This window comes from Pteropus medius, unplaced genomic scaffold, assembly GCF_902729225.1.
Source record: "Pteropus medius unplaced genomic scaffold, Ma_sr-lr_union100, whole genome shotgun sequence".
NCBI classification, from domain to species: domain Eukaryota; kingdom Metazoa; phylum Chordata; class Mammalia; order Chiroptera; family Pteropodidae; genus Pteropus; species Pteropus medius.
In genome coordinates, this window is record NW_024356248.1 from 2823257 (window position 1) to 2846225 (window position 22969).

Sequence of the window (22969 nt, forward strand, 5' to 3'; positions counted from 1 at the left end):
ATTCTGTTAACAGTGCCGACACTGAGGTCCAGTTAAGAGCCCGAGGCCACATACTAAGGGACAGCGGAAGGAGTCCAACTCCACATGTTTGTCTCCAAAATCTGTGTTGCTTGCCTTCAACCACGCTTCTATCCTCTTTCGAAAGAAGTTTCCCTCTTGTAGTGGATGAATTGTCTCACATATTGTTTAATCATATCCCTTTGTGGTATGAAAATCAGTCGTTAGGAAACTATAGGACCAGATGTAGTTGCCCCTTTAATAGAGCATATTTTAGCTTTCAGAGAGACATGTAAAACTAATTCTGCGCAAGGCCTTCCTGGTTTCAACTATGCAAATACTATTAAAACAACATCAAGTGCTTTTTGGAATTTTGCTCGCCATGTTAATCCTTTAGATTCTTATATGTGTTATGATTTTAACTGTTATATCATAAAGGCAAATGATTTCACAAAACCAAAAAATATATACAAATATTACCTTGTGTATTCTCTAGTTTGTGGCACCCGTGGATGTAGCAGGGTTTCTCAGCCTCGGCACTGCCGGCATTTGAGGCCTGATAATTCTTTGCTGTTGGGAAGTCTGTGCGTTGTGGCATATTTGGTGTCATATCTGGCCTCTACTCGTAGATGCTCGTAGCACGTCCCCAGTTGTGACAACCAAAATTGTCTCCAGACGTTGCCACATTTGCTCTCGGGGGGAGCAAAATTATTCCAGGTTGAGAACCACTGATGTATAGAAACAATTGCAGACTGTGTCCTGTTGTTGTTGTTTGGATAGAATGCCTTTGTTTATCACATCCAAACTTCAGAAAACGTATCTATTTCTCAATACAACATTTTTCTGCCAATGTTTATTTAAGTAAGTTTTAATTTATGTGCCTAAAGTGCAACGCAACATTTTAGGCAAAACACAGTACAGGTCAAGTCTGTGTTTAAATTCTAAGCAGAACCGATAAACCATCAGAATCACGTGGAGAAGTTTTGAAAAGCGTGCCGTGCAGTCAAAAGGGAAGTGCACCCATTACAGTGCTGACACCAGCGGCCGCCACAGACTACATACAAAGCGTCTGTTTTTTTTATCAACCGCTGTGATTATTTGGTAATCAAGGAATTACAGTATTTCAAACAATTTATAATCTAACGTGGTAGTTTTTACTCACATACAGATATTTTACTGCCTTTTACTTACATTTTAGGAAGTTGGATGGAAGTTTGGGTCGCCTAATAATTGTACATAATTTTTTCCTTTAAAATGATGGAAAAGAACTGTCTTCATGCAGAATCCCTTATTTTTAGGAATGGATTACTGATACTAAGCAGGAGAAGCTTATAATTTCATCTACTTTGGTTGTTTCAAAAGGCATCTCATTTTATCATCTCAGCTAGTTTATAGTTGTTAGCCTCTGCCTTTCCCCCTGCTTCTGACTTTCAAGCTTCTAGTATTTCAACCTGTGGACTCAAACCAGAGGGCAGGAACTAGGTTATTCCACAGAGAGGCAAAATGACAGACTCTTTATGGGGCATCTGTAAGTGGAAATAGTGTTCCCTCTTGCTCTCAACCTGCAGAAGACCACTCTTTCTTGAGTTTGACAAGAATATTTACCATTTAGTATGTGTCAGTGCTGCTCTCCATAAAACGAGATATTTACTCCCTTATTAAATGTATCCTTCTGCACGCGTTACCCTCCCAACAACTTGGGGATATAGGTGCTATCATCATACCCACGTTAAAGACAAGGATAATTGAGGACCACTGTTAGTGCCGTGGTCGAGCTGAAATTTGAACTTGGCTTTTCCTCTTCCCTTTTCCATGCAGCAATTCAATTTCCTATTGCCATGTAACTATCACAAATTTAGTGGCTTAAAACGACACACAGTTATTATCTTACAGCTTTCATTGATCAGGAGTTGAGGCAGGGCTTAGCTGGGTACCTCTGCTCAGGGTCTCACATGGCTGCCATCAAGGTGTCCGCCAGGCTGTATTTTCATCTGGAGGCTCCGCTGGGGAAAGCCCACTTCCAAGCATGTTCAGGCAGTTGATGGAATTTATTTCTTTATGGTTGTATGACTAAGGGCTCTAGGTTTTGCTGGATGGAGGTTAGAGGCTGCCATCAAATCTTAGAGGATGCCTTCAGTTCTTTGTCTCCTCTATGTGACTACTTACTTCATCAGGCCAACCAGGAGACTGACTCACAGAGTGGGTTAAGATCGGAGGAAGAGTTGGAGGGCTTGTGATAAGGGTCTGAGTATGTGTGGCTCTGCCAACTAATTTTGGGTTACCTTTTGGGAAAGATGCATTTTTTAAAAAATCAAGAGTGAGAACTCAGAGTTCTAATCTGTGCGTTAAAGACTGGCAATGTCTGTTTGGACTTGGTGGAAACCATTCGCTCCTTTGCTTGCCATGAGTTTACTTGACCTTCCTGCTAGTAGTTCTTGCCTCATCGTTTTCCCCAGATGAATGTGGTAGTGAAGCAAAGGAAGGAGCTAAGAATGACTCCCAGATTTCTGACTCTAGAAACTAAATGGATGGATGGTCGTGCCACTTGTGAAAGACAGCCAGGCCGGGACTGTGGGGGGAGCAGCGGAGAGTTATAGATGAATGATGTAGTGTTTTTATTGCAACTTCTATCAGTTTGGAATATTATTCCAGGTAATTCTGAATATAATTCTCCAGATACTCTGAAGAAACTTTCTCTTCGCAGCAAAAAAAAAAAAAACAAATAAATAGATCCTGAGTAAAATATACGTTTATTGCATTGCTTGACTTATGGGATAAAGAGGAATCTCAAAGGTCCTCCACCCCCAATTTAAAATATTTACACACACACACAGACACACACACACACTCACTTGAAAACACTCAAACAGTAGCCGGAAACCTCAGCAGGAAGCAGTGAGCGTCCTAATGTAGCTTCCAGACTAATGGGGGTAGACGCACAATTACCAAACAGGCAAATCAAATATACAGTTTGTCAGGTGGTAGTAAGTACTATGGATAAAAAAAAAAAACAAAAAACAAAACAAAACAAAAAAAACCCGCATGTAAAGGGAGAAAGAGGGTGATAATTTTATGTAGGCTGGTGGGGGAAAGTTTCAATGAGGCTGAAAGATTTGAAGAAAAACGTGAAAGAAGTGAGAAAGCAAGCAATGGAAATAATGGCAAGAAAAGCGATCCGGACGGGGGGGCCTGCAAGTGTGACGTTCCTGAAGAAGGATGTCAAGTGGGGCCAGTGCGACTGGAGAAGGGGGAGCCAGGGGAAGAGAAGGCAGAGAGAAGAGCAGAGAAGAAACGAGAATGTGGGTAGGAGGACGCTTAAGGACACTAGCTTTTATTTGGAATGAAATGGAATGGATTCGAGCAGAGAAATGGCATGATCCGATTTTAGATTTTGAAAAAAATCCCACTGTCTACTGTGAGGTGGCGAGAAGTTAATCAGACTTGATAGATTTCGAAGCCGGAGCTAGCGGGTTTTGATGATAGATTAGATATGATGTGTGAAAGACATAGAAGAGTCAGGGTGGCTCCAAGGTTTTTGTTTTAAAGGACTTCGACGATGGGGAAGTAAGGAATGGCTCATTAACTAGTTGGGCAAGAGGCCAAACTTAACTGTTTAAAAACGTTTTTTATCCATTATAGCATGGAAACAAGAAAACATATACATGCACGGCACCAGCGTCCGGATCAAGGCAGAGTACGTTTCCAGGAACCCACTGGTCCTTTGGGTCCCCTTCCAATTATTACCCCCAAAGGTGGCCACGCTCCTGATTCTAACACTGTATATTAGTTTTGCTTGTGTTTAAACTTTACATACATGGAATCATATAATACGTACTTTTTTACACGTGGATTTTTTTCCCCCTGAACATTGTTTGTGGGATTTATCTCTGTGGCTGTAGGAATTGTAGTTTGTCCACTCATGGTGCTGTAGAGTACTCCATTGTCTGAATCTACTACAATTTTTATTTGTCTCTTCTCTAATTTTCCTTTAGGGGCTATGATGGGTATGACCTCTATAACCATTTTGTACATGTCATTTGGAAAATGTATGTGTGCATTTCTGTCTCATATTCTCCTCTGGGACAAGACAATGGGCAGTATTAGGAACTTCTTTATTGCGTAGGTCACGTTGTTTACTCCAATACAGTAGTATAGATGCTATTTCCATATGTCTAATTTCTTATTTGATCTAGCACTTAGATGGGAGAAAGCATTGTGGTTAATTATTATCTTTTAATCCAGATGTTTAAGAATAAAGTCATTAAATGAGACAGAACATTGAGACAAATTTAATTGACAAGTTTAATTCATTCAATTGACAAAAATGGAGCCATCCATTTTTAAAGTAGTTTTGATTAAAATGTTCTTGCAATCCTAATATCTAATATTTAAGCAATATGTGTGTGAAAATAATACAGAAACAGGGCCTGCAAGTCGCACAACTTGGACGATTCACACTTGTGCAAGAGGGCACATTTTCTCTTCTTATTTATGGATCGATGGATCCTTTCTGTTCAGCATACCCGAAGAAATTTATAAAGTTTAATAGCCATTTTGGAAGACTAGCTAATAAAAATTTTACTAACCCAGGCTTTTTGGAAATTATTTTCAAGAGCAATAAAATTACTCATACTGACCCAAGTACAAAACAAAAGCTATTTTTTTTTTGAAGTTTCTTTCAGTGTTTAAAGTAGCTGAAATTTTAAGAAAGTTTAATCACACTTTGCCATGAGCACTGAGTTTCTCCTCCTTCTTCCTCTGAGGCCAAGAGTTACTCATATCCATGACCTTGAAGAACTCTTTTTGACATGTTGGATATGATCTTGTGACTTCAGCAAGGAAAACACACTCTAGAAAAGATACAATTTGTTAAAAGTTTCTTAACTCTGATTTTGGAAGCTTTTTGGATACACATTTACAATGCATTTCCCTCAAAATGTTGTGCCCTATTTGCTCTTCCAACTTTACTGTAACATATAATTGCGTCAGTATTGGTTCAAACAAATGCCATTCTCTGATCTGCTAATTATGATACCATTTTTTAAAATAAGATCATAATTGAATCATAATTTATTAAGTCTCTTTAAAAATTTCCCTTTTCCCCCCCTACTATAGCTTTTAGGAGGAAAAAAAATGTATTTTAAAATTGCAATCTCAAGATCTAAGAGGAAGTTGGCAAGAATACAGGAAAACATAAACAGAACACAGATGTCCCAGGAAAATCTCAGCACATCAGCAAGGGAACTGGGCTGTGAGGACTCTCTAGGGAGACTCTCTGTTCGTGACAAGAATGAGGACATGCACGTTCTCATTCTCGGCCCATTAGTCTATCATTCATTCTCCATGTGATTTTATCCCCAAGTCTCGGTTCTTTTGTAAGGGGCTGGGTCGGGTGATTCCTGAAGCCATCTAAACGGCTGCATATTAAGCCGTCCTCTAACTGGTTTGCTGCCCACTCGGCACCATTAATTGAACTGTTTCTCAGTGGTCAGTGATATTGTGATAAGTTTACGCAACGACACAATTATGGAATCGGTGGGATGGGTGATCACATTGTTAAGGTATAAAAATGTTGACTATATGTCGTACACCTGAAACTAATGTGACTAATATAATATCGTATACCAACTGTACTTAAATAACTTTTTTTTTTTTTAAAGCTGCCCTCCACATGTATCTCATGACCAATAATCGACTCCACTTTTTAGACCTGGATCATCGTAGCTGAAATTTCAGGACCCAGCACGTATTAGGTGCCGTGTCAGAGTACTCACCCCAGAGGTGTTGGGATAGACTTGTTTCCACCAAAAGACCGAAGCGTACACAGCCAGTAAGAGCTCCAGCACGGTGAAAGCAAGCATCACCACCAGCACACCCTGCGAATTAGGACGGGGACAGTTGGTGGCCTAGGCTAGCCCTCATGCCTGACTGAGAGGAGACTGGGGAATAAAGGCTCTAGCAGTGGGGAGTATAAGAGACAGAGATAATCATTTAATTCCCTTTTCTGCTTTATCTCTTGGATCTCTTACCAGGAGATGGGGCATAAGCAGCAAGGATTTCACCTCAGAACCTAGGCAACCCACATTCTGACGTAACAGCAATCCTTCATTCATATCTAGTGACTTTTATTATTGTCTTACCCCCCACCCTTCGGTGCTTTTTATTATCATGGTGTTGCTAGGTGTGGATTTGTTTTTGTTTATCCTGCAGTGGTCTCAGTGCATTCCTGTAGTCTGAAATCTCATATCTTTTTTAAATTCTGAGATATTTTCTGCTTTTTTTCCTCTGGGCAAGCTCCCTCTCTCCCATGCCATCCCAATGGTACTCCGATTAGATGTGCGTTGAACCTTTTCTCGTCACTGTATCCTCCATGTTGTAACTTCTTCATAGTTTCCAAATTTTTATCTTACGTGTTGTGTTCTGTGTGACTTAATCAGGCCTACATTTTCATTTCACTCTTGATTTCTTTGGATATATGTCGAATCTGGTATTTAAGTGGTATGCTCAGTTTTTCACGTCCAAGGTTATTATTTTCATTTCTAATCATACTATTCAGTTCTTTTCCAGATCCGCTTGTTCTTTTCTTACTGCCATGTTCCTTCATTTTGGTTCCAATTTCTTTTTTCATGTTTTTAATCACTTAAAATATATTTTCACTATAGCTTTTTCAAACTTATTACATAATCTCTAATTCTTGGGCAACTGACTTTCATGTTTGCTCCTTTTGCTGCTGTTCCCTATTTTTTCTTGTGTTTTTCAAAATATTTTTATTCTTAGATAATTTTAGCATGTGGATGGTATTGGGGGGATTCTTTGATATGTAGGAAACTCATGAATTGGGTTTATGGATATCTCCCTAGATGGTAGTTCTAGGTCTGAGTCTGATAGAACCTTAGGAGTGTCACAGATCCAGGAATAGTTTTTTTTTAAGTCAATCCTTTTATTTGGAGTTGCTCTATTTTATATGTAATTTTGGAATTTGGATACCTGACCTGCATAAGGCTTGGTGAGATGATCCTAGAACCCTTTATGGTAGACTTTCTGGAAGCTTCTTGAGATGTTGGGCAGAATTCATCCTGTCTTATTTTCATAAATAGTATAAATATTGAGTCTCGGCTTTTCATGTTTGTGCAGGGCACTCAGCGTGAGCTCCCTACTTCCTGCAGAACCTCAAATCCTGTCATAGGCATTAAAACACCACGATCCCAGCCTCGAGCGCAGTGTCTTCCTGTCCAGCTTCCCTGGTTTCCCAGGCCCAGCTCCGGTTTGGTTACCTGGCTTCAAATTTTTTCTTAGCTTCTGAAACCTAAGATGTTTTCCTTCCTCGATTTCTTTCTTCCTCCACACTCCCTTTCTTCCTTCTTCCAACCTAGGATATATATTCTTAATATTTCTTAATCCGTTACTTTTGCCCATGTTATCTTTGTATTAATAAGAAAAGGTAAACGTTTGGAGTCCGCTTAGTCTGCCATGGTACAATGTTCTTCTGGCGTTACGGGAAGTTCTCTTTGGCACCAGTTATCTGAGATTGGGAGGTAGTTTGATGTACTGAGGTTACTTTTCATTAACTAAGCCCCAGCTATCCCAGTGGGAAGGATGCCTCTCCCACCTTCACCGCTTTGCCTGATGTCTACCCTGCACCAGGGTTATGCTATCCCCTGGGCTTCCTCCTGCTGGTTTCTAACCAGATGGATCTCTATGCTCTGCCGTGTCCTCAAGCTCCTGGTCAAACGGGTTGCTTCTGACGACCTCTGGGTCACATGATCAGACCCACAAAAGGCTGTGAGTCCAGAAACTTGTGCACAGTCTCTGAGATTCATGAGACACGTAGATCCGAAAGAATACGAGATGTTGCTCTTGTCTCCTCGGCCCCTACTAAAAGTCACAAAGGAAGAAATCTTCCTCCTTAAAGGGCCAGAGTTTGTGGTTTTAAAACCACAAGCCTATATATAGAGGATTTGCTAAGCCAAGATCGTCACCATCAACAACAGGTGGTGACCATCAAGTTGGGGGAAAAGAGGCAAGAAAATGCTGTTCAGAGATATTAGCGTTTCTGCCAGGAGTCGAATCTGTTGGGGGACCATCTCCCATCTCCCTCTCACTCTCTGCCAGCCCCGTTGGATCAAAGTACAATAATTATGCTTGGGCTTCCGGTTCAAGTTTTGTACCTAAGTTAACGTAGGTTACATTAATCTGAAATCAAATGAAATTCAAATAAAGAGGGATATTTTGGCCTGTGCCAAGGGAAGATAAAAGCCTGCTCAACAAAGGGGACACTTTGAGGGTTAAACCTGTTGAGAATGGAATTTGCGTTATTTAAGAAAGACTACTACCTGGATGCCCTGCCGTATCCCTCCTGATTTCCCTTTTTGACTTTGCACAAAGCGTCCCCCATACCGTGCAGTCTGCCGACAGGCCTCTTTCAACCATAATTTATTATATTTTTGACGCTGTCCGCCTCCAGGCATTCAGATCAACGGGGCTAGGAGGGACCCCTGAATAAGCAAGATGATGCAAAGGGGAGACCGAGATTCCACATGACAGGGTAGTCAATCTGAAAGTACTTACCGTTAGACTGACACCAGCCTGGAGACAGTCCGTGACGTCATATACTGAATGATAGTACTCCGAATAAGGCAGTGAAGATAGGTGCTCCTTTTCTGAGTCGCACAGTTGAGAGGCAGTCCTCAGGGCTACCAGGCCGTGAGCGAGGAGGAAGAGGCTTGCTCCGGCGGCCGCAGAACTCACTGCATTTGAGATCAGGCTGCTCGTGGCCTGGAAGAGAGATTCTGTTTTGGGATCTCATCACAGAAGCAACGTGTGATTCGGTCATCTCTCCCTCCATTGCTTGGCAGCAGTTTTTCCCAGGTCTGTTTCCCCTGTAATCTCTAAACTCCTGGGGGGCACAGACGGTGTTCCATTCATGTCTGTGTCCCTCCTCACTATCTAGTTCATCACCTGATATAATTAGAAAATGCTTGTTAAATGAGAGAATCTATGAATATTTCCTGCTTAGGGGCAGGGGCGTTGGCTCCTTGGCTCTCCACAGTACCCAGGACAGAGGTGGAAGTGCTCAGGCCACTGTCAAAAGCTCCTTCAACTTCCTCGACAGCCTTAGAATCATTCTCTTGCTTTAAGGGCTTCTAGAATATGGCCTTTGGCCCCTCCTGGGAAGACCAGTCTTTGGGGTCCCCTTCCATAAAGCAGCAGCTTCAGAGAAAAGACAGAAGCAAGCTGGAGGAGTTGGAATACCTACTAGAGATAGACCTATGAGAACTCCGTTCACCACACTCCCTCTCGGGTCATATTCTACATTTTTGGGAAAAGGGCTCTCACAGGGTATGATTCTTCTGCAAGGACACTGCTGTGCCAGGCTCTGGGCCAGGTTCCCAGCACATGGCCTTTTCTGTTTGAGCATCACTGTAGGATGCTGTGTGTTGGGGAGGATGGTTGCCTTGCCTTCTTCTCCCTCGGCCTGGGAGCTACATGGCCTCAAGTGCTGAGCCCCTGAAGCAAGAACAGAGTGAACGGGAAGCACCTTTGCCCAGAGATGTCACGTGGGCAATGAGCTCACATACTGTCCTGCGACCCACATGTGGAGCCCACATTGCGTCAGGTCACCTCAAGTATAGATCTCCTTTTTAGTGTATTCAGGACACATGGGAAGCCACCTCTGAGATCCACATGTTCACCTTCAGTCTGTCAGGAAGAAAACTGAAACCCAGAGAAGAAAGGAATGGGCACACGGATGGGTCAGTGACCGAGCTGGGACAGAAGTATAGGTTTCCTAATTCCAAGTCCAGAATTCTGACTTCATTCAATGCTGTGAACGCCGCAAAACCCTGCCCACCAGTTCTGGGGTTCAGCTCTAGCTTTAAGCATCAGGGGCGTATGCCAGCCTCGTACAACATTTTATGTGCCCTCATCCGTGGCTAACCAGATCTTGGATCTTCTGAGTCAGGATGTGGTTTTTCACTAAGTCGTCTCCGTGGGTGTGTAGCAGGGTAGAGGGAAAGGCAGCTATGGAGAAGACCAAAGACCTCAGCTGCTTCCACCCCCCCAACACATACACACCCCCACCCCGGGTTCCTGACCTCTGTCAGTAAAGCGTCTGCAGTCTGATAATTCCTCCTTCTCGAGTGGGTGGAGGAGATAGCCACAGGATCTAAGCCTACACACCTCCGCCTCTGATCCTGCCATTTAGAGAAATTAACTCATTACGAGGCAGGTTTTTATAGAAAAGGGATCTCTAGTCTCTAGCCAAGAGGCTCGACTACCCTATGCAGGGCCAAGATAAGTCTGAAAGAGTCCTCGTATATTTCAGTTTCTTCCACTGTGTAAGCAACTGAAGTAAACTTCCTTCAAGCCTGGAATAAGATCCAGGAGCACCATTTTATATGGGGAAGAGTGGTGGTCTAGAAGGCAAGGAATTTGGGCTTTACTCTGGTTCTGCCAGTGGGGAGAACTTGGGCTCCCTCATCTGCCCTGAGCCTGATTTTCCTAAATTGTCAAATGGAGATTTTGATCTGGAAGAATTAACTCTGAGGCTCCTTTTATTCCAACCAGCTGAGAGTCATGGTTCTTATACTTACAAAGGGCTTAGGTGATTTTTTCCCCGAGATAACTGAGAGGTATCCGGAAATGGCAAACTGCTCAGAAAAGAGAAAAAAAAACGATCAGTCCATTTGTCTCGTAGAAATGCATCGATCACTCAGTCAATAATGTGAACCTTTTAGGAAGATAACACTGTAGGAACGGCCCGGGTCCACACTGGTAGGCCTGACTTCTGCCTTCAGGGAGTTTACATTGACTTAGAGGAATAGGCAGATGCACAAGGGACTGGATTTATGTTCGTGAAAACCACTGTGAGCTGAGGAGGCCTGGAGAGTAGTTAAACACGGAGAAAGGAGAGTGTTATAAATTACAAGGTTGAAAGAAAGGAGGTTGGAAAAGGCCAAAGACTTGAAGGGATAGAGAGAGGAGGGCGGCCCGCAGAAGCACTTAGGAAAGCGGCTCTGATGGCACAAGGCACAGAAACACATGGACTTCAAGCCATTGACCTAAGTGGCCTGAGTTAGGCTGGGAGTTGAGGAAAGTGGTAAGTACAGGGTTAGACGTGAAGAGCCTTTCATCATAAAGCCCTAGAAGTCAGTTTTGGGTCCTAGCAGTGTTAAGGGCCCAGCTTGTGGAAGGAGGGCGTTCTGAGAAGCCGAAACATTGGTTAAGCTGTGTCTTCGGGGTTGGGCAGTCACAGACAAAGAGGGTCCAGCATGAGCTGATTCCGGCTTTCCTAAGGGAATATGGGAGCCATAACCACTGAGTAGACAGAGGAGTCAAGGCCAAACTAAGTTTCAGGGGCAGGAGCCGGGCCACTTGCATCACTGCACAGTTGGTGTCCACACAAGGCCTGTATCTACACAGAGACCCAGAATGTGCGCCTTTTTCTCCTTTGTACAGGATACTACATAGAAAAGAAGTGGCCTTTTGTGGGATGCATGACTAGGCCCTGGCTGGTGTCTAAAGAAAGGAATTCAGTGGGCCCTTCTTCATGAGCCATTAGATGGAAGACAGCAAAGAAGTCTGCCAAATGCTCAGGATTGCCTCTGAACACACAGCAAGAGTGCCCCTGCTTCTCAGGAATTTTACCGTCGCTAATTTAATTCTCTGCCAACGTGTGGCATCTACCAGTGGTGCTCATTTTATTCTAAAAATGTCCCTTTTTACTCCCTACCTGACAGGTGGATTATTCTTAAACTGGAGGGAATCCATTGGCCCAAGGAAGGATATGACAAATCTTCCACTTTTCCAGAGGTATGCTTTAAGACCAGGTAAGAAATGCCGTACTGTATGCCCATTTTGTTACCCTTTTACCTCCTGCCCTAACCATTCCCTCCCTGGGATGCTCACACAGGAAGGCAAGTTAAGCTTGTCTCTGATCTTCCTAACTGGAGAGACATGATGTGGGATGGTAACGGAGGGAACTTCAGAAGCCTTAGCCTCCTTTTCCCGCCTCCCCACCTCTTGGGACTGAGTTACTCCATGGCTTAGCACCCTCTTGGCATTTAGAAAGCACATTCCCCCTTAGAGACCCCACTCTACTCACACACAGAGCTCCTACGAATGGGTACCCAGACGTTACAATGGTGGAAACTGCTGGCTTGAAGTGGGAAGAGTAAGGAGCAAAAACCACAATGGCCGCCAAGCTTGAAGTCATCAGGCCACACAGGATCTGGATGACCTACAGGAGACAAGAGTGAAGCTTCTAGAATGCACTTTAAACAGCTAACAGTGTGAATTATAAAGAGTATTAAAATGTTATCATTTGTCATATTAAAAAGGAAAAAAGTGTTAACAAGGAGTCAATGGGCATTCTTTAAGAGAAATTCGTGTATAATTAACACCTTTTGTTTTCTGATAGGATATTAAACTAGCAAACCAGGGAGTGATCCTCTGAGCATTTTAACTTTATTTTGAAAAAGCTGACAAATTTTTTATGGTTCTAGAAGTAAATGGAGAACATGTTTTTGGACAACAATCCAGTTAGATGTATATAGGAAGCAAACTTACCAAGGGAGTGTAATAAAGGGCTCAATTTCAATAGAAATAAAATAGAGCAAGAAGTCTTTAGTGTGGTAATTCATCTTATTTTATTCATCATTGGATTTTAATAATAGTTACTATTTTTACGATACCAGTGATGATGATGATAGTCTACATTTGTTGAACACTTTCTACATTCTGGCTATTTATGTCGCCTTATTTATGGATGAGAAAAATGAGGCACTGGGAGTTACAAAGTTACCGAATAACTTATACAAACCCACACCAACGGTCAAGTGGAAGAATCAGGATTTGAGACCTGTTCACTCGATCTAGAGCCCACATTCTGACTCAGCCGTTTAATGCATATGTAATTGAAAGATGATGCAGACGTAGGAGAAATAACTTAAAGTCAAGAGAATTCAGCCACTCGTATAATTAATTTATTGGGTATCTATTATATACCAGGCATCAGGGGAATAAAGCAAATGAGAACCACTGCCACTGGACATGTACTATGTCCTTTACAGACAACTTTCTTGGAAAATGATATGCGTCAAGAGCAAAGTACTAGGAAATGAGAAGTACTGTGTGCATAATGCAAGCTATGGAGTGCTTCGTGGGCAATTTCTTCCGCCTTTCTTTCTGAGTAAAAAAGCCAATTGGATAATTTTGAGCAAAGGGATTACATGATCTAATTTATATTTTTAAAAGACGATTCTACATGTTCTGTTAATAATAGGTTATAAGCGAACAGCAGGGAGATCAATAAGGAGAGTATTGCAATGATTCACATGTGAGATGATCTTGAGTTGAAGGAAAATGTCAATAGTAGAGGTAGTGAGAACGAGTTGAATTCTAGATGTGCTATGAAGATTAAACCTGTCGGATTTGCTGACAGTTTGATATGGATTATGAAAGAGGAATGAAGGTTGCCTCCAAGGCTTTTGGCTTGAGCATCTGAAATGATGGAATTGACATTGATCCGAGATGGGAAATATTCTCTGAGGAGTGGGTTTGGGGAGGAAGATCAGGATTTTCAGTCTCAGGCAGGTTAAAGGAGAGATGTCTAGTAGATATCCAAGTGGAGGTATACACAGGCTGTTGGATATATGACTCTTAAGTTTGGAGGAGAGATCCAGGCAAAGGATATAGTCTCTTTTTTTTCAAGTCGTAAGTGGAGATAATATTTAAAGTCATGTTACTGGATGAGGTCACCACGGCAGCAGATACAGAAAGAGAATGGAATCAAGGACTAAATTTGGAGCACTCCAAATTTAGGAACAGAGAAAAACATGGAAACTGTAAAGGAGCATAAAAAGAGCAGCCAAGGAGGAAGATGGAAAACCAGAAGAATGTGATGTCCGAGAATGGGATATTCAGGACCACAGGTGAAAAAAAAAAAATGTTTCAAGTAAGAGAGAGTGGTCGACTGCATCAACCCCTTTCATTAATTTAAGAAAGTTATCAACAGAGACTTGAAAATGGGGTCAGTCATGTGGAGCAAAGGGGAGAACAAATGCCGTTGGCTATGATTCAAGAGAGAATATCATTCAGGAGTAATTAGAGACTTCCTACCCTTTACAGGAGTGTTACTGGGAAGCCAAGTAACGAACGGGCACTACCTGGGGGGTGCGTGAAATTAAAAGTATTTGATTTTACTTTTTTTGTTTTCAAGATGCAGTAAGATTCTGTGCTCACGTTGACGATTCAAATTTTTGCAAAGAGAATGTAGAGAATTACTGGAACAAGTAGTAAGGGATGGGATTTACTGCGCAAAGCAAGGGCGATCATTAATTAGATGGGCATTTTCTTCTTAGTGGCTGGAGAGGAGAGAGGGCTATGTGGGCACAGATGTGGATAATCGTAGATGTGTAGCGGCTTGTGGAACCCTGTCTAGATTGCCTCAGTTTCTCAGTGGTATAGGAAGCAAGGTAATACATGGAGAAGGAAAAAGCATTAGAGGCATTTTGAGGGCAAAGTATGTATGAAATAGTTTTCTGGGATAGCAGGAAAGTGAATGAATGAAGAAATATCATGTCGTCTACGGCCATGCCACCCTGAACGCGCCCGATCTCATCCGATCTCGGAAGCTGAGCAGGGTCGGGCCTGGTTAATATTTGGATGGGAGACCACCTAGGAAGACCAGGTGCTGTAGGCGTTAAAAAAAAAAAAAAAAGAAAAGAAAGAAATATCATGTACATTTTAGGCAGCTTTTACAGTACATTTGAGGTTATGGTCATAAATTAGAAGGGATGTGTGTGTATGTGTGTGTGTTTAAAAAGTGGGAGTGAATTACCTAGTAAGATGACATAAGATTCTAAAGTAGTTTTGGGAGTTGAAAGGAAAAGACTGAGCTAAAAGTGTTCTTGAGAAGCAAAGAAAGTACTGCCTTCACTTCTATGCCTAGAAGGGAGGGTTACCATGCAAGCAGTGCCCTCGGGAGCCAGAAGGGCCTTTGAGGAAAAAAAAAAAAAATGAGAGGATAAAGAGGATTATGCTGTTAACTGACTCTAAATTCCAAAGGGCGAAACTGAGCAGCTTTCCAGAGCTGGGGTGAGTAGGAGTTGGGTCTTAGACAGGGATATTCAGGACCACATGAGAATTAAAGTCCTGGATCCGAAGGATGGTGACCTAGGACACATGAGTGTCTTACCGTTACTCAGGTCAATAGGGAGAAAACATATAGGGAGATTAGTCCAGATCGTCTCATCCCAAATGTTTAAGAAATGAGCTCAAAATAAAATAATCTAATTTAATAATATTGAGTAACGTTATTTGGTTAAATCCAAAATCTCTAATTATAAAAGACTTTATTGTGTAGATTTCAGGTAGAAAAGATCTAGTGGTTTTAGTTTACGGTAAGGTCTGAGGAGCGTATAGTCTTCCCACAAAGTGCCCTTTCATGTTCCAATCAGCCTGGAGTCAGACAGGAAAAAAAAAAAAAGAATCTCCCAGATCCATTGCAGATCTGTAGTCAAGACACATTTGCAATATTTCCCTAGTGTCTTCCTTACAATGAGGGGACTTACTCCAAGCACTGTGGCTTCTTTTTGCAGCTCATCCTGCGGTTTATCCTCTTTTGGGTAGACGTGCCCATGTGTCTCCCTTTGGGGGATAATGGTGCCCTTTGGAGTGGAACAGTCAAAGGCTTCTTCCTTGGCCTTGGGCTGGGACAGCATCATGCTGAGGACACTGGAAGAGGCAGAGAACTCAGTTAGGACCCAGAGTTTGACTTAATGATATGAAACTCCTAGGGACCAGACTTTGCAGGAACTTAAGACGTTTGCTCCATTGTCCGAGGGTTGACCTGTCCTTTGGAACAAAACATAGGACCTTCACGTAGTACCTTCTTTGCAACCCTAAGTGTATTCACCTCACTCTCCCTCCTGCCAGCTCTCTCCTTCCTTCCCTCTATACCTCTGCTTCACCTGTGGCGCATTCCCACACATCGGCAGGTATTGTACTTTCATGCTACACCTGTACTGCTCAGCCCTCCGTCAGAGTCTTCTTTTCTCTCCCTAAGGATGTTGGTTAATGTTATTCCACATCCCTTTCCTGTATAGGGCCTGTCCTACCTTGCATGACCCCGTGCCTGCATTCGCTCAATAACTGTTCATGTGAACATTTATTTCACTCCTGCTGAATTCCAGGCACTGGGTCATAGCGTTCTTATCCTCATAACCAGTTAGGTGTGATGAAATCTACCTAAGCATTAGAAACGCAGGGCTAATAAGTTCAGGCGATTTTCATTCAACACAGTAGGCACACGAAGCACTTCGCCTGGCACATATGAACCAAGTTGAACCGGCTCTGAAGCTTGTGATATTTGTCTCAAAACCACAGGAATGCTCTTCTTTCTTCCTTCCTAACTTTGGCAGTTCCAGTGTAGACTCAAGGAGCAAGTCGTCTGCTGTCCACCAGCACAGCAGCGTTGCTGGGCCCTGTGGCATCGGCAGCAGAGTTTAGCCACTGGGATGCTCCCTGGATCTGTTCTCAGCATGACACACCCCCTCTCGAAGACCGTAGTTTGGATAAAGCTTGTAATAATCCGACGATGCCACAGTTCTGTTCCTCGATGCTCCACCTCTGTGTCTTGGTGTTTTAGGCATGGTCCTAGGCTCTCTTGAATGCAGTGTATAACACGTAAAGATTGGAGGGGGCATCCACAATCTCACAGCTAGTGGGGGAGATGGAGAGGGGCGCTGGGCTGGCAGTCCGATGCCTCAGCATCTAGTCGCACACCTGAGCATGTGTCTTAGAGTCTAGTCCTGTGCTCATATTTTATACTCACCAATTATTAATCACCTTACCACAGGCAAGTTATTTTAGCCACTTCTTAGATTCATGGCGAAGGTTAGACGAGGCGCTGCATGTAATGGACTCAACATAGAGCAGGGCACATGATAAACTCTCATTGCATAGCAGTTCATCTAAAACTCATTGCTATTCCAACTCCATTTATTAGCTGGCTACAGTTGAGTCATTTCCCCTTACTCATCCTCAGTTCCATTACCTATAAAATAGGGATAACAATGCCATCGTGAAGGACTCCTGTGAGGAGCTGAATGAGGTGATGCACCTGGGTGCCCCTTCTGCCTCTGTGGACTTGCTCAGGTGTTCCGTAAGACTCAGCAAGAGGTTAGTGACCTCTCTCCCATTTCTACAGCTACATCGGTGCCTTGGTCAAGTTTCTCATGCTCTCTTGGCATCAAGTACCAGAGTTATTAAAAATGAAGTTCTCCTTGTCTGAGGAGTTAATTGTCATTGGAGGGGGCAGTGGAACCGGGGCAGAGGTATGGGTGAGGTTACATGAACAAGGTGGGGAACTGTGTTGACAGTGAATCCTTGCAGTAGAGTTGGGACGAGGATGCCATGGATGGTTCTAGGCCCTTTTTACTGAGCATTCTAGCCCATCTTTAAAGACAAAGAAGCAGGAAAACAGCAGCTTTGGAGAGATTTTAGGTTTCAAAATCGAACAGTAGTTTTCAATAAAATGATAGCAATTGCTAACATGACTGAGCACCCGCTATGAGTCCAAGCTTTGGTTGGAGTACTACTCTCAGAGGTAGTACTATAGTTACTTGAATTCGGTAGATAAAAATGTGGCTTAGAGAGGTTAAATAGTTTGCACAAGATTGTATACCTAGCACATAGTGAAGGCATTGAACCCAGGCAGTCTAATGCCACAGTTCTTCTGTTCCCTGCGGGTTTGGGCATGTCTGTCTAGCTACACATGATCTCAGCCCCTGCACCCTTCCTCCCCCATAGGCAAAGTCCACCACCTGCCACCTCAGCTTTGTGTTAACCCACAGGAACATTTCTGACCTTACAGAATGTGGGCTGATGGTCTCTGTCTCCAGAATTGTTCCCATATTCTAGTGATTTGGTTTCTGCCTTGCTCCTGTGTTTTAAAAGCCCAAATATGCCCTGTATACCCCTTCTTCTTTCTCATCTTAGTAACCAGTCTTTCAAGGTTCGTCCATATTGTAATATTTCCTTCTTTCTTCTTTTAAAGCTGACCTTGTGGACGTTGTGCTAAGTGAAATAAGCCAGTCACCTCAAGAGCATGATTTGATTTATACGAGGTATCTAAAATAGTCAAACTCATAGATGCAAAGACTAGAATACTGGTTGCCAAGATCTATAGGAGGAGAAAATAGAGAGTTGCTATACATGTAGGAAATTTCAGTTCTACGTAAGTTCTAGAGACCTCCTGTACAATACCGTGCCCAGACATAACAGTGCTGTGTTGTACATTTAAAAAGCTGTCGAGCGGGCAGATCTCATGTTAAGTGTTCTTACCACAATGAAAGAATTAAAAAGTAAAATTGGGAAGAAAGAAAAAGAAAAAGATTGACCCCCCAACTGAAGAATTGTTTTAAAAATCTCTGTAGTTCTAGATCCTTTTCTGTGTTTTTCAGTTCTCATACCCAAGGACTATAGGATGTGCTTGGTTCTAAGCCTGAAGCTAGGACACGGAAGCCGAGTAGGTACCCTTTAGCTCACCACTCTCTCAGTTACCATGTACATTTATTTTCTATTGCATTTTCTTTCTGTTTTGTTTAAAAGAATGCATCACATAGCAAATACAATCAAAAAGGGAATAAGGTCTGACGAAGACGACAAAAAAGTTCTTTACATCTTAGCTTCCACACAATCACTGCTATTTCTTACTTCCTTTTTTTTTTTCCTCACTCATTTTGTCTCTCTCTTCTTTCTTAATATATATTTATGCACATTCGTAAGTCTTCATAAACAGAATCATTCTATCCGGGCCATTTACAAATCTTTTTGCACTCAACATTATTCTTTGGACATCTTTGACACTAGTGAATAAAAAAATAATAAATAAATAAATAAATGAATAAATAAATAAATAAATAATAAAATAGATGATAAAAATCCTAAATTTAAAAAGCCAAATGGTCAGTTCTGACACATGCTACGACATGGGTGAACCTTGAAGACATTATGCCAAGTGAAATAAGCCAATTATAGGAGGACAAATATTGTATGATTGTACGTCTGCGAGACACACAGAGTACTCAGATTCGCAGAGACAGAAAGTAAAATGATGGTGACTGATGGCTGGGAGGAGAGGGGAACGTGGAGTTAGTTTAGTGGACATGGAGTTTCAGTTTGGGAAGATGAAAAAGTTTTGGAATTCATTCGTGGTGATGGTTGCATTAAGAATGTGGATGTCACTGAACTGGACACTTATAAATGTTTAAAATGTGAAATTCTGTGTTGTGTATATTTTACTACAATTTTTAAGAAGCCAAATAGTGTATTCAAATGAACAGATGTTTCAGGATTCATTTAACCAGTCACATATTCTATATATATATATATATATATATATATATATATATATATATATATATATATAGGTTTTTTTTTTTTTTTTTTTTTTGCCATATGAATAATCCTGTAATGAATATCTTCGCAACCCTGTGGTGCCTCACCTGTTCAATCATCAATCCTTAGAGTAACATTTAGTAGTGGATTTACTTTAAGGCTATGATACTTGAATTTTGATACATATTGCTACTTTTTAGGAGAAATTCTATGTAACAGGCTTCTTTGTGGCGTCACAGGAAGTCTCTAGAATGATGCCATCATCTCCAAACTCCATGGTCTGAGAAGAATCCTTTGTCCTTCCACATTCACCAAGTGGAGACAAACTTGGGGCGGCCCCCAACTTTTCAAGGCAGTTCAAAAATCCCCACTTCAGACACAAAGCGCGGTTTGGAGAACAAATGCTCTGCACACAGAAATTTTTTCTTTACAGAATTAGATTGGAACAGTGGGGTCCTAATGCAGGATTCAATCTAATTGCACAGTATTTGTTGAGAGCATATTCTGTGTTAAGACTGAGTGCCCACCAGGAAATGCAGAGAATTGTAGAAAATCACCGCCTGAAATCTTGAAGGAAACCTAAGGATCATTTCACCAATCCTCTTATTTGGAAAGTAAGTAAACTGAGGCCCAGAGAGGAGAATTGACCCACCAATCCAGGTAGGTGGTCGGCAGCAGAGACAGGATGAGATTCTGATTCCCGGCTGTCTGTTCAATAAACAGTCGTCACCCCCAGAATCCATGATGCAAACCAAGGTGCCTACCTGTTCCTGCAGCCCAGTCCTGTGTGTCAGGCGTGGCTGGAGGGCCAGCTCCCCTCTGAAGAGCTCTCAGCCAGAACTGCCAACTGGCCGTTCCTGCCGGAACGATCTTGCAGCTCTGCTCTCCAGCCTCTGAGACTTCCTGTCCTTTTCTCGGACTGGCATATGCGATTACACAAGATGTGAGTCTCTCTCGACGTACACACAGTTGATAGAGGAAAAGTACTGCTGCTTCCTCTTTCTAAATGGCAAGGTCTGAAAAAATGATGTGAATTCGAAGTGACACATGAGAAAACGTGCTCGTGAGAACTAGTGAGTTGCATGGTCCCATTGAGAATTCGTTTCCAGTCTTCCTATAGATCATTCCACTAGTTTCTTTTAGCCTGAATTTTCTTACCTACCAAATAATGTCTAGTAGTTCCACTAGACAGCTGTTGCGAGAATTAAAGAGAAAGGCTATAAAGAGCTTTTTAAAAGTAAGCGCTGGAGAGCTAGTGGTAATAATGAGGCTAATTGTTATGGGAGAATGTCTATATCTTCCAATTTTCCAGGCTCTTGGCAAACTGAAAGTCACCTGTGAGGACTCACTGCCTAAGTGGTACTTCTTTCGGGCGCCTTTTCATTCTCTGCCTCTGGTTTCCATTTTCCTAACTTCATGCCTGCGGAGGTCCAGACACGTCTCGGGAAGAATGTCAGTGAACTGGAGACAGAGGCAGAGCCATCAAGGCTGCAGACAAGCTCATAATCTGAGCAGTGTGGGTCGCTGTGGGGATATGGTTGCTACTTTCACATCGCTTTCAAGGCTATTTGTGGAACAGCCTTTGCTCAGGAGGGGCCGTGGGGGTGTTCAGATGGCTCTGGAAAGTGCAGCCTGTGGCAACAGCTGGCAGCATAGCATGCTCCACGCTTTCTCCATTTCCTGAAGGCTGGCGAGGCTTTTCTCCTGAGAGGGGGATTCAAGAAACTCAAAATGCTGGGAGAAAATATGGGTAACTTCTCTTTAGTCTCCAAGGGAGGTGATATTGCTGAACGAAGCTACCACAGATCACACATCAAGTCAGCGGAGGAAGCAGAAGGAAAATCCGTCTTGGCATCTGGGTCTGAGTTAGCGCCACAGCAATAGTCGGTCATTTTGTCCTCATTTTCATTTAAGAAAACCCTCACGGTCCAGATCTTTCTCTGGGTCTGTGACCTGGTTTGAACAAACTGCCAAAGAAGAATCTTGATGATTCAGGCTCCTCTCACACCTCTTCTGAGTCTGAGAAGGATCTGTGGGGAAACCGGTTAAATTTCCAGTCAGTTTTCTCATATATAAAATGCTAAGAAAAAGTTCTTCAGAATTTTTGCAAGGATTCAGTCATGTATAAATGCTTGAGTGTAAGTCACATATAAAGTGCCCAGCACAGAGTCCGATATGTATTAACATTCAGAAAAATCTGTATTCCTCGTCCAACATCTTCTTCTACCCTCTTTTTAGAAGAGTGTCTTTTATCTCTGGCCTCTGTGTGTAATTTTTCGACATTTATTCAGAATCCATCCCCCTGTGAATTGATTGAAATAGCCTCGGCTTTTTTCAGAGTCCTGCTGCCCTAGACTGGCAGGTGACCCGTGTAGGTGACGTGTGTCGCAAAGCTTGCTTCAGGGGCTCAGTCTGCTATTTCTCACCCTCCCCAGCCCAAGTTGACCATGAAACTTATAAAAGAGGAAGTGCGTCTCAGATCTCTAATGACCTGGAATGGAGGTGACTGAGATTTTTTTTTCTCCAGCAATAGTTAAGGCCGGGTCTGACTGTCCAGGAGAGAACCCCCAGAGCATAGCTCACTGTCCCCTTCGATGTTTGACTTCGTTACCAACTCTACTCGTGGATTTTTTTTTTTTGCCTCTGCTTCTTTGACTCTCATATCACAGCAGCGGAATGAAAGCTAAGGCTCTTTGTCCCAGCCTTGCATTTTACAGGTGGTGAAGTTGAAGCCCAGAGGTTACTCAGCAAGTCGGCAGTGGCCGGGGTGGTGGCCAATTCACACAGTTGTCATCTGCGAGACTCTAGTGGATTCCTCATGCCTTTTCAGTTCTTTTATGCACATTTAATGATTCTTTGTGGCAAGTGCTCACTGTGAAAATGACTTGGGAGGTTTCTGTCTCCTGACTGATAACCTAAGTTACAGAGAGCTTACGTAACTTACCTCAGGTCGCACACCTAGTTGTCGATGGAGTCTAAATTTGGACTTTGGGGGCCATGCTCTAACTACTCTGCTATAGTATTACTTCCAGAAACTCGCTTTACTAATCTTACTGACTTGAACTGCTGACCCCAGCCATATTGTGAAACCCTTTTTCCATGTGAAATGTGAACAAACAGTTATTTGGTAGTGCCCTTGATATCTGGGCAAAACACCGCTTTGGGGACTGACCAGTCAGTCAGTGGAGATGAATGAGGTGAAAGAATGAGATTGTCTCGGGTGGCCATGAGGCTGAGCATCTGTGCCTTTGGCACAGCCTGAGGCCAGACCTAACAGTATGGTGTAGTGGGAAGATTGCATGAGATGGACTCTCTGTCCACATCATTCTCGGCAGCTCTGCCCGGCCTCATGGAACTTTACAGAAAATCTCCTTGCTGAAGAAGCATAGAGGCACAATATTCCTTCAAAAAAATCCCAAACGGAAGAACAATGGGCCTCACTTTTCATTCAGCCAGATTTTTAGGTGCCTCTCCTGTGACAGGCTGTGCTCTGGAGCAGCGGTCCCCAACCTTTTTGGCACCAGGGACCGGTGCTTCTGTGAGAATCTAATGCCTGATGATCTGAGGTAGA

At 42.7% G+C, this 22969-nt stretch overlaps 1 protein-coding gene and 1 non-coding gene across 2 annotated transcripts; one reads left to right on the plus strand and one right to left on the minus strand.

Moving 5' to 3' along the window:
- Positions 1 to 4356: 4356 nt before the first annotated feature.
- Positions 4357 to 20343, minus strand: MS4A7 (membrane spanning 4-domains A7). Its single transcript, XM_039860288.1, has 7 exons — positions 20163 to 20343; positions 15570 to 15732; positions 12101 to 12235; positions 10590 to 10646; positions 8566 to 8772; positions 5772 to 5873; positions 4357 to 4847 (listed from the first exon to the last, which is right to left on the minus strand). Exons 2-7 carry the CDS (start codon positions 15720 to 15722, stop codon positions 4773 to 4775), a joined length of 729 nt encoding a protein of 242 aa, XP_039716222.1. The 5' UTR covers positions 15723 to 15732; positions 20163 to 20343; the 3' UTR covers positions 4357 to 4772.
- On the plus strand, positions 14580 to 14698 carry LOC120600937 (5S ribosomal RNA). The gene has a single exon (XR_005652316.1). It is a non-coding gene; the product is annotated as a 5S ribosomal RNA (ribosomal RNA).
- Positions 20344 to 22969: the final 2626 nt, after the last annotated feature.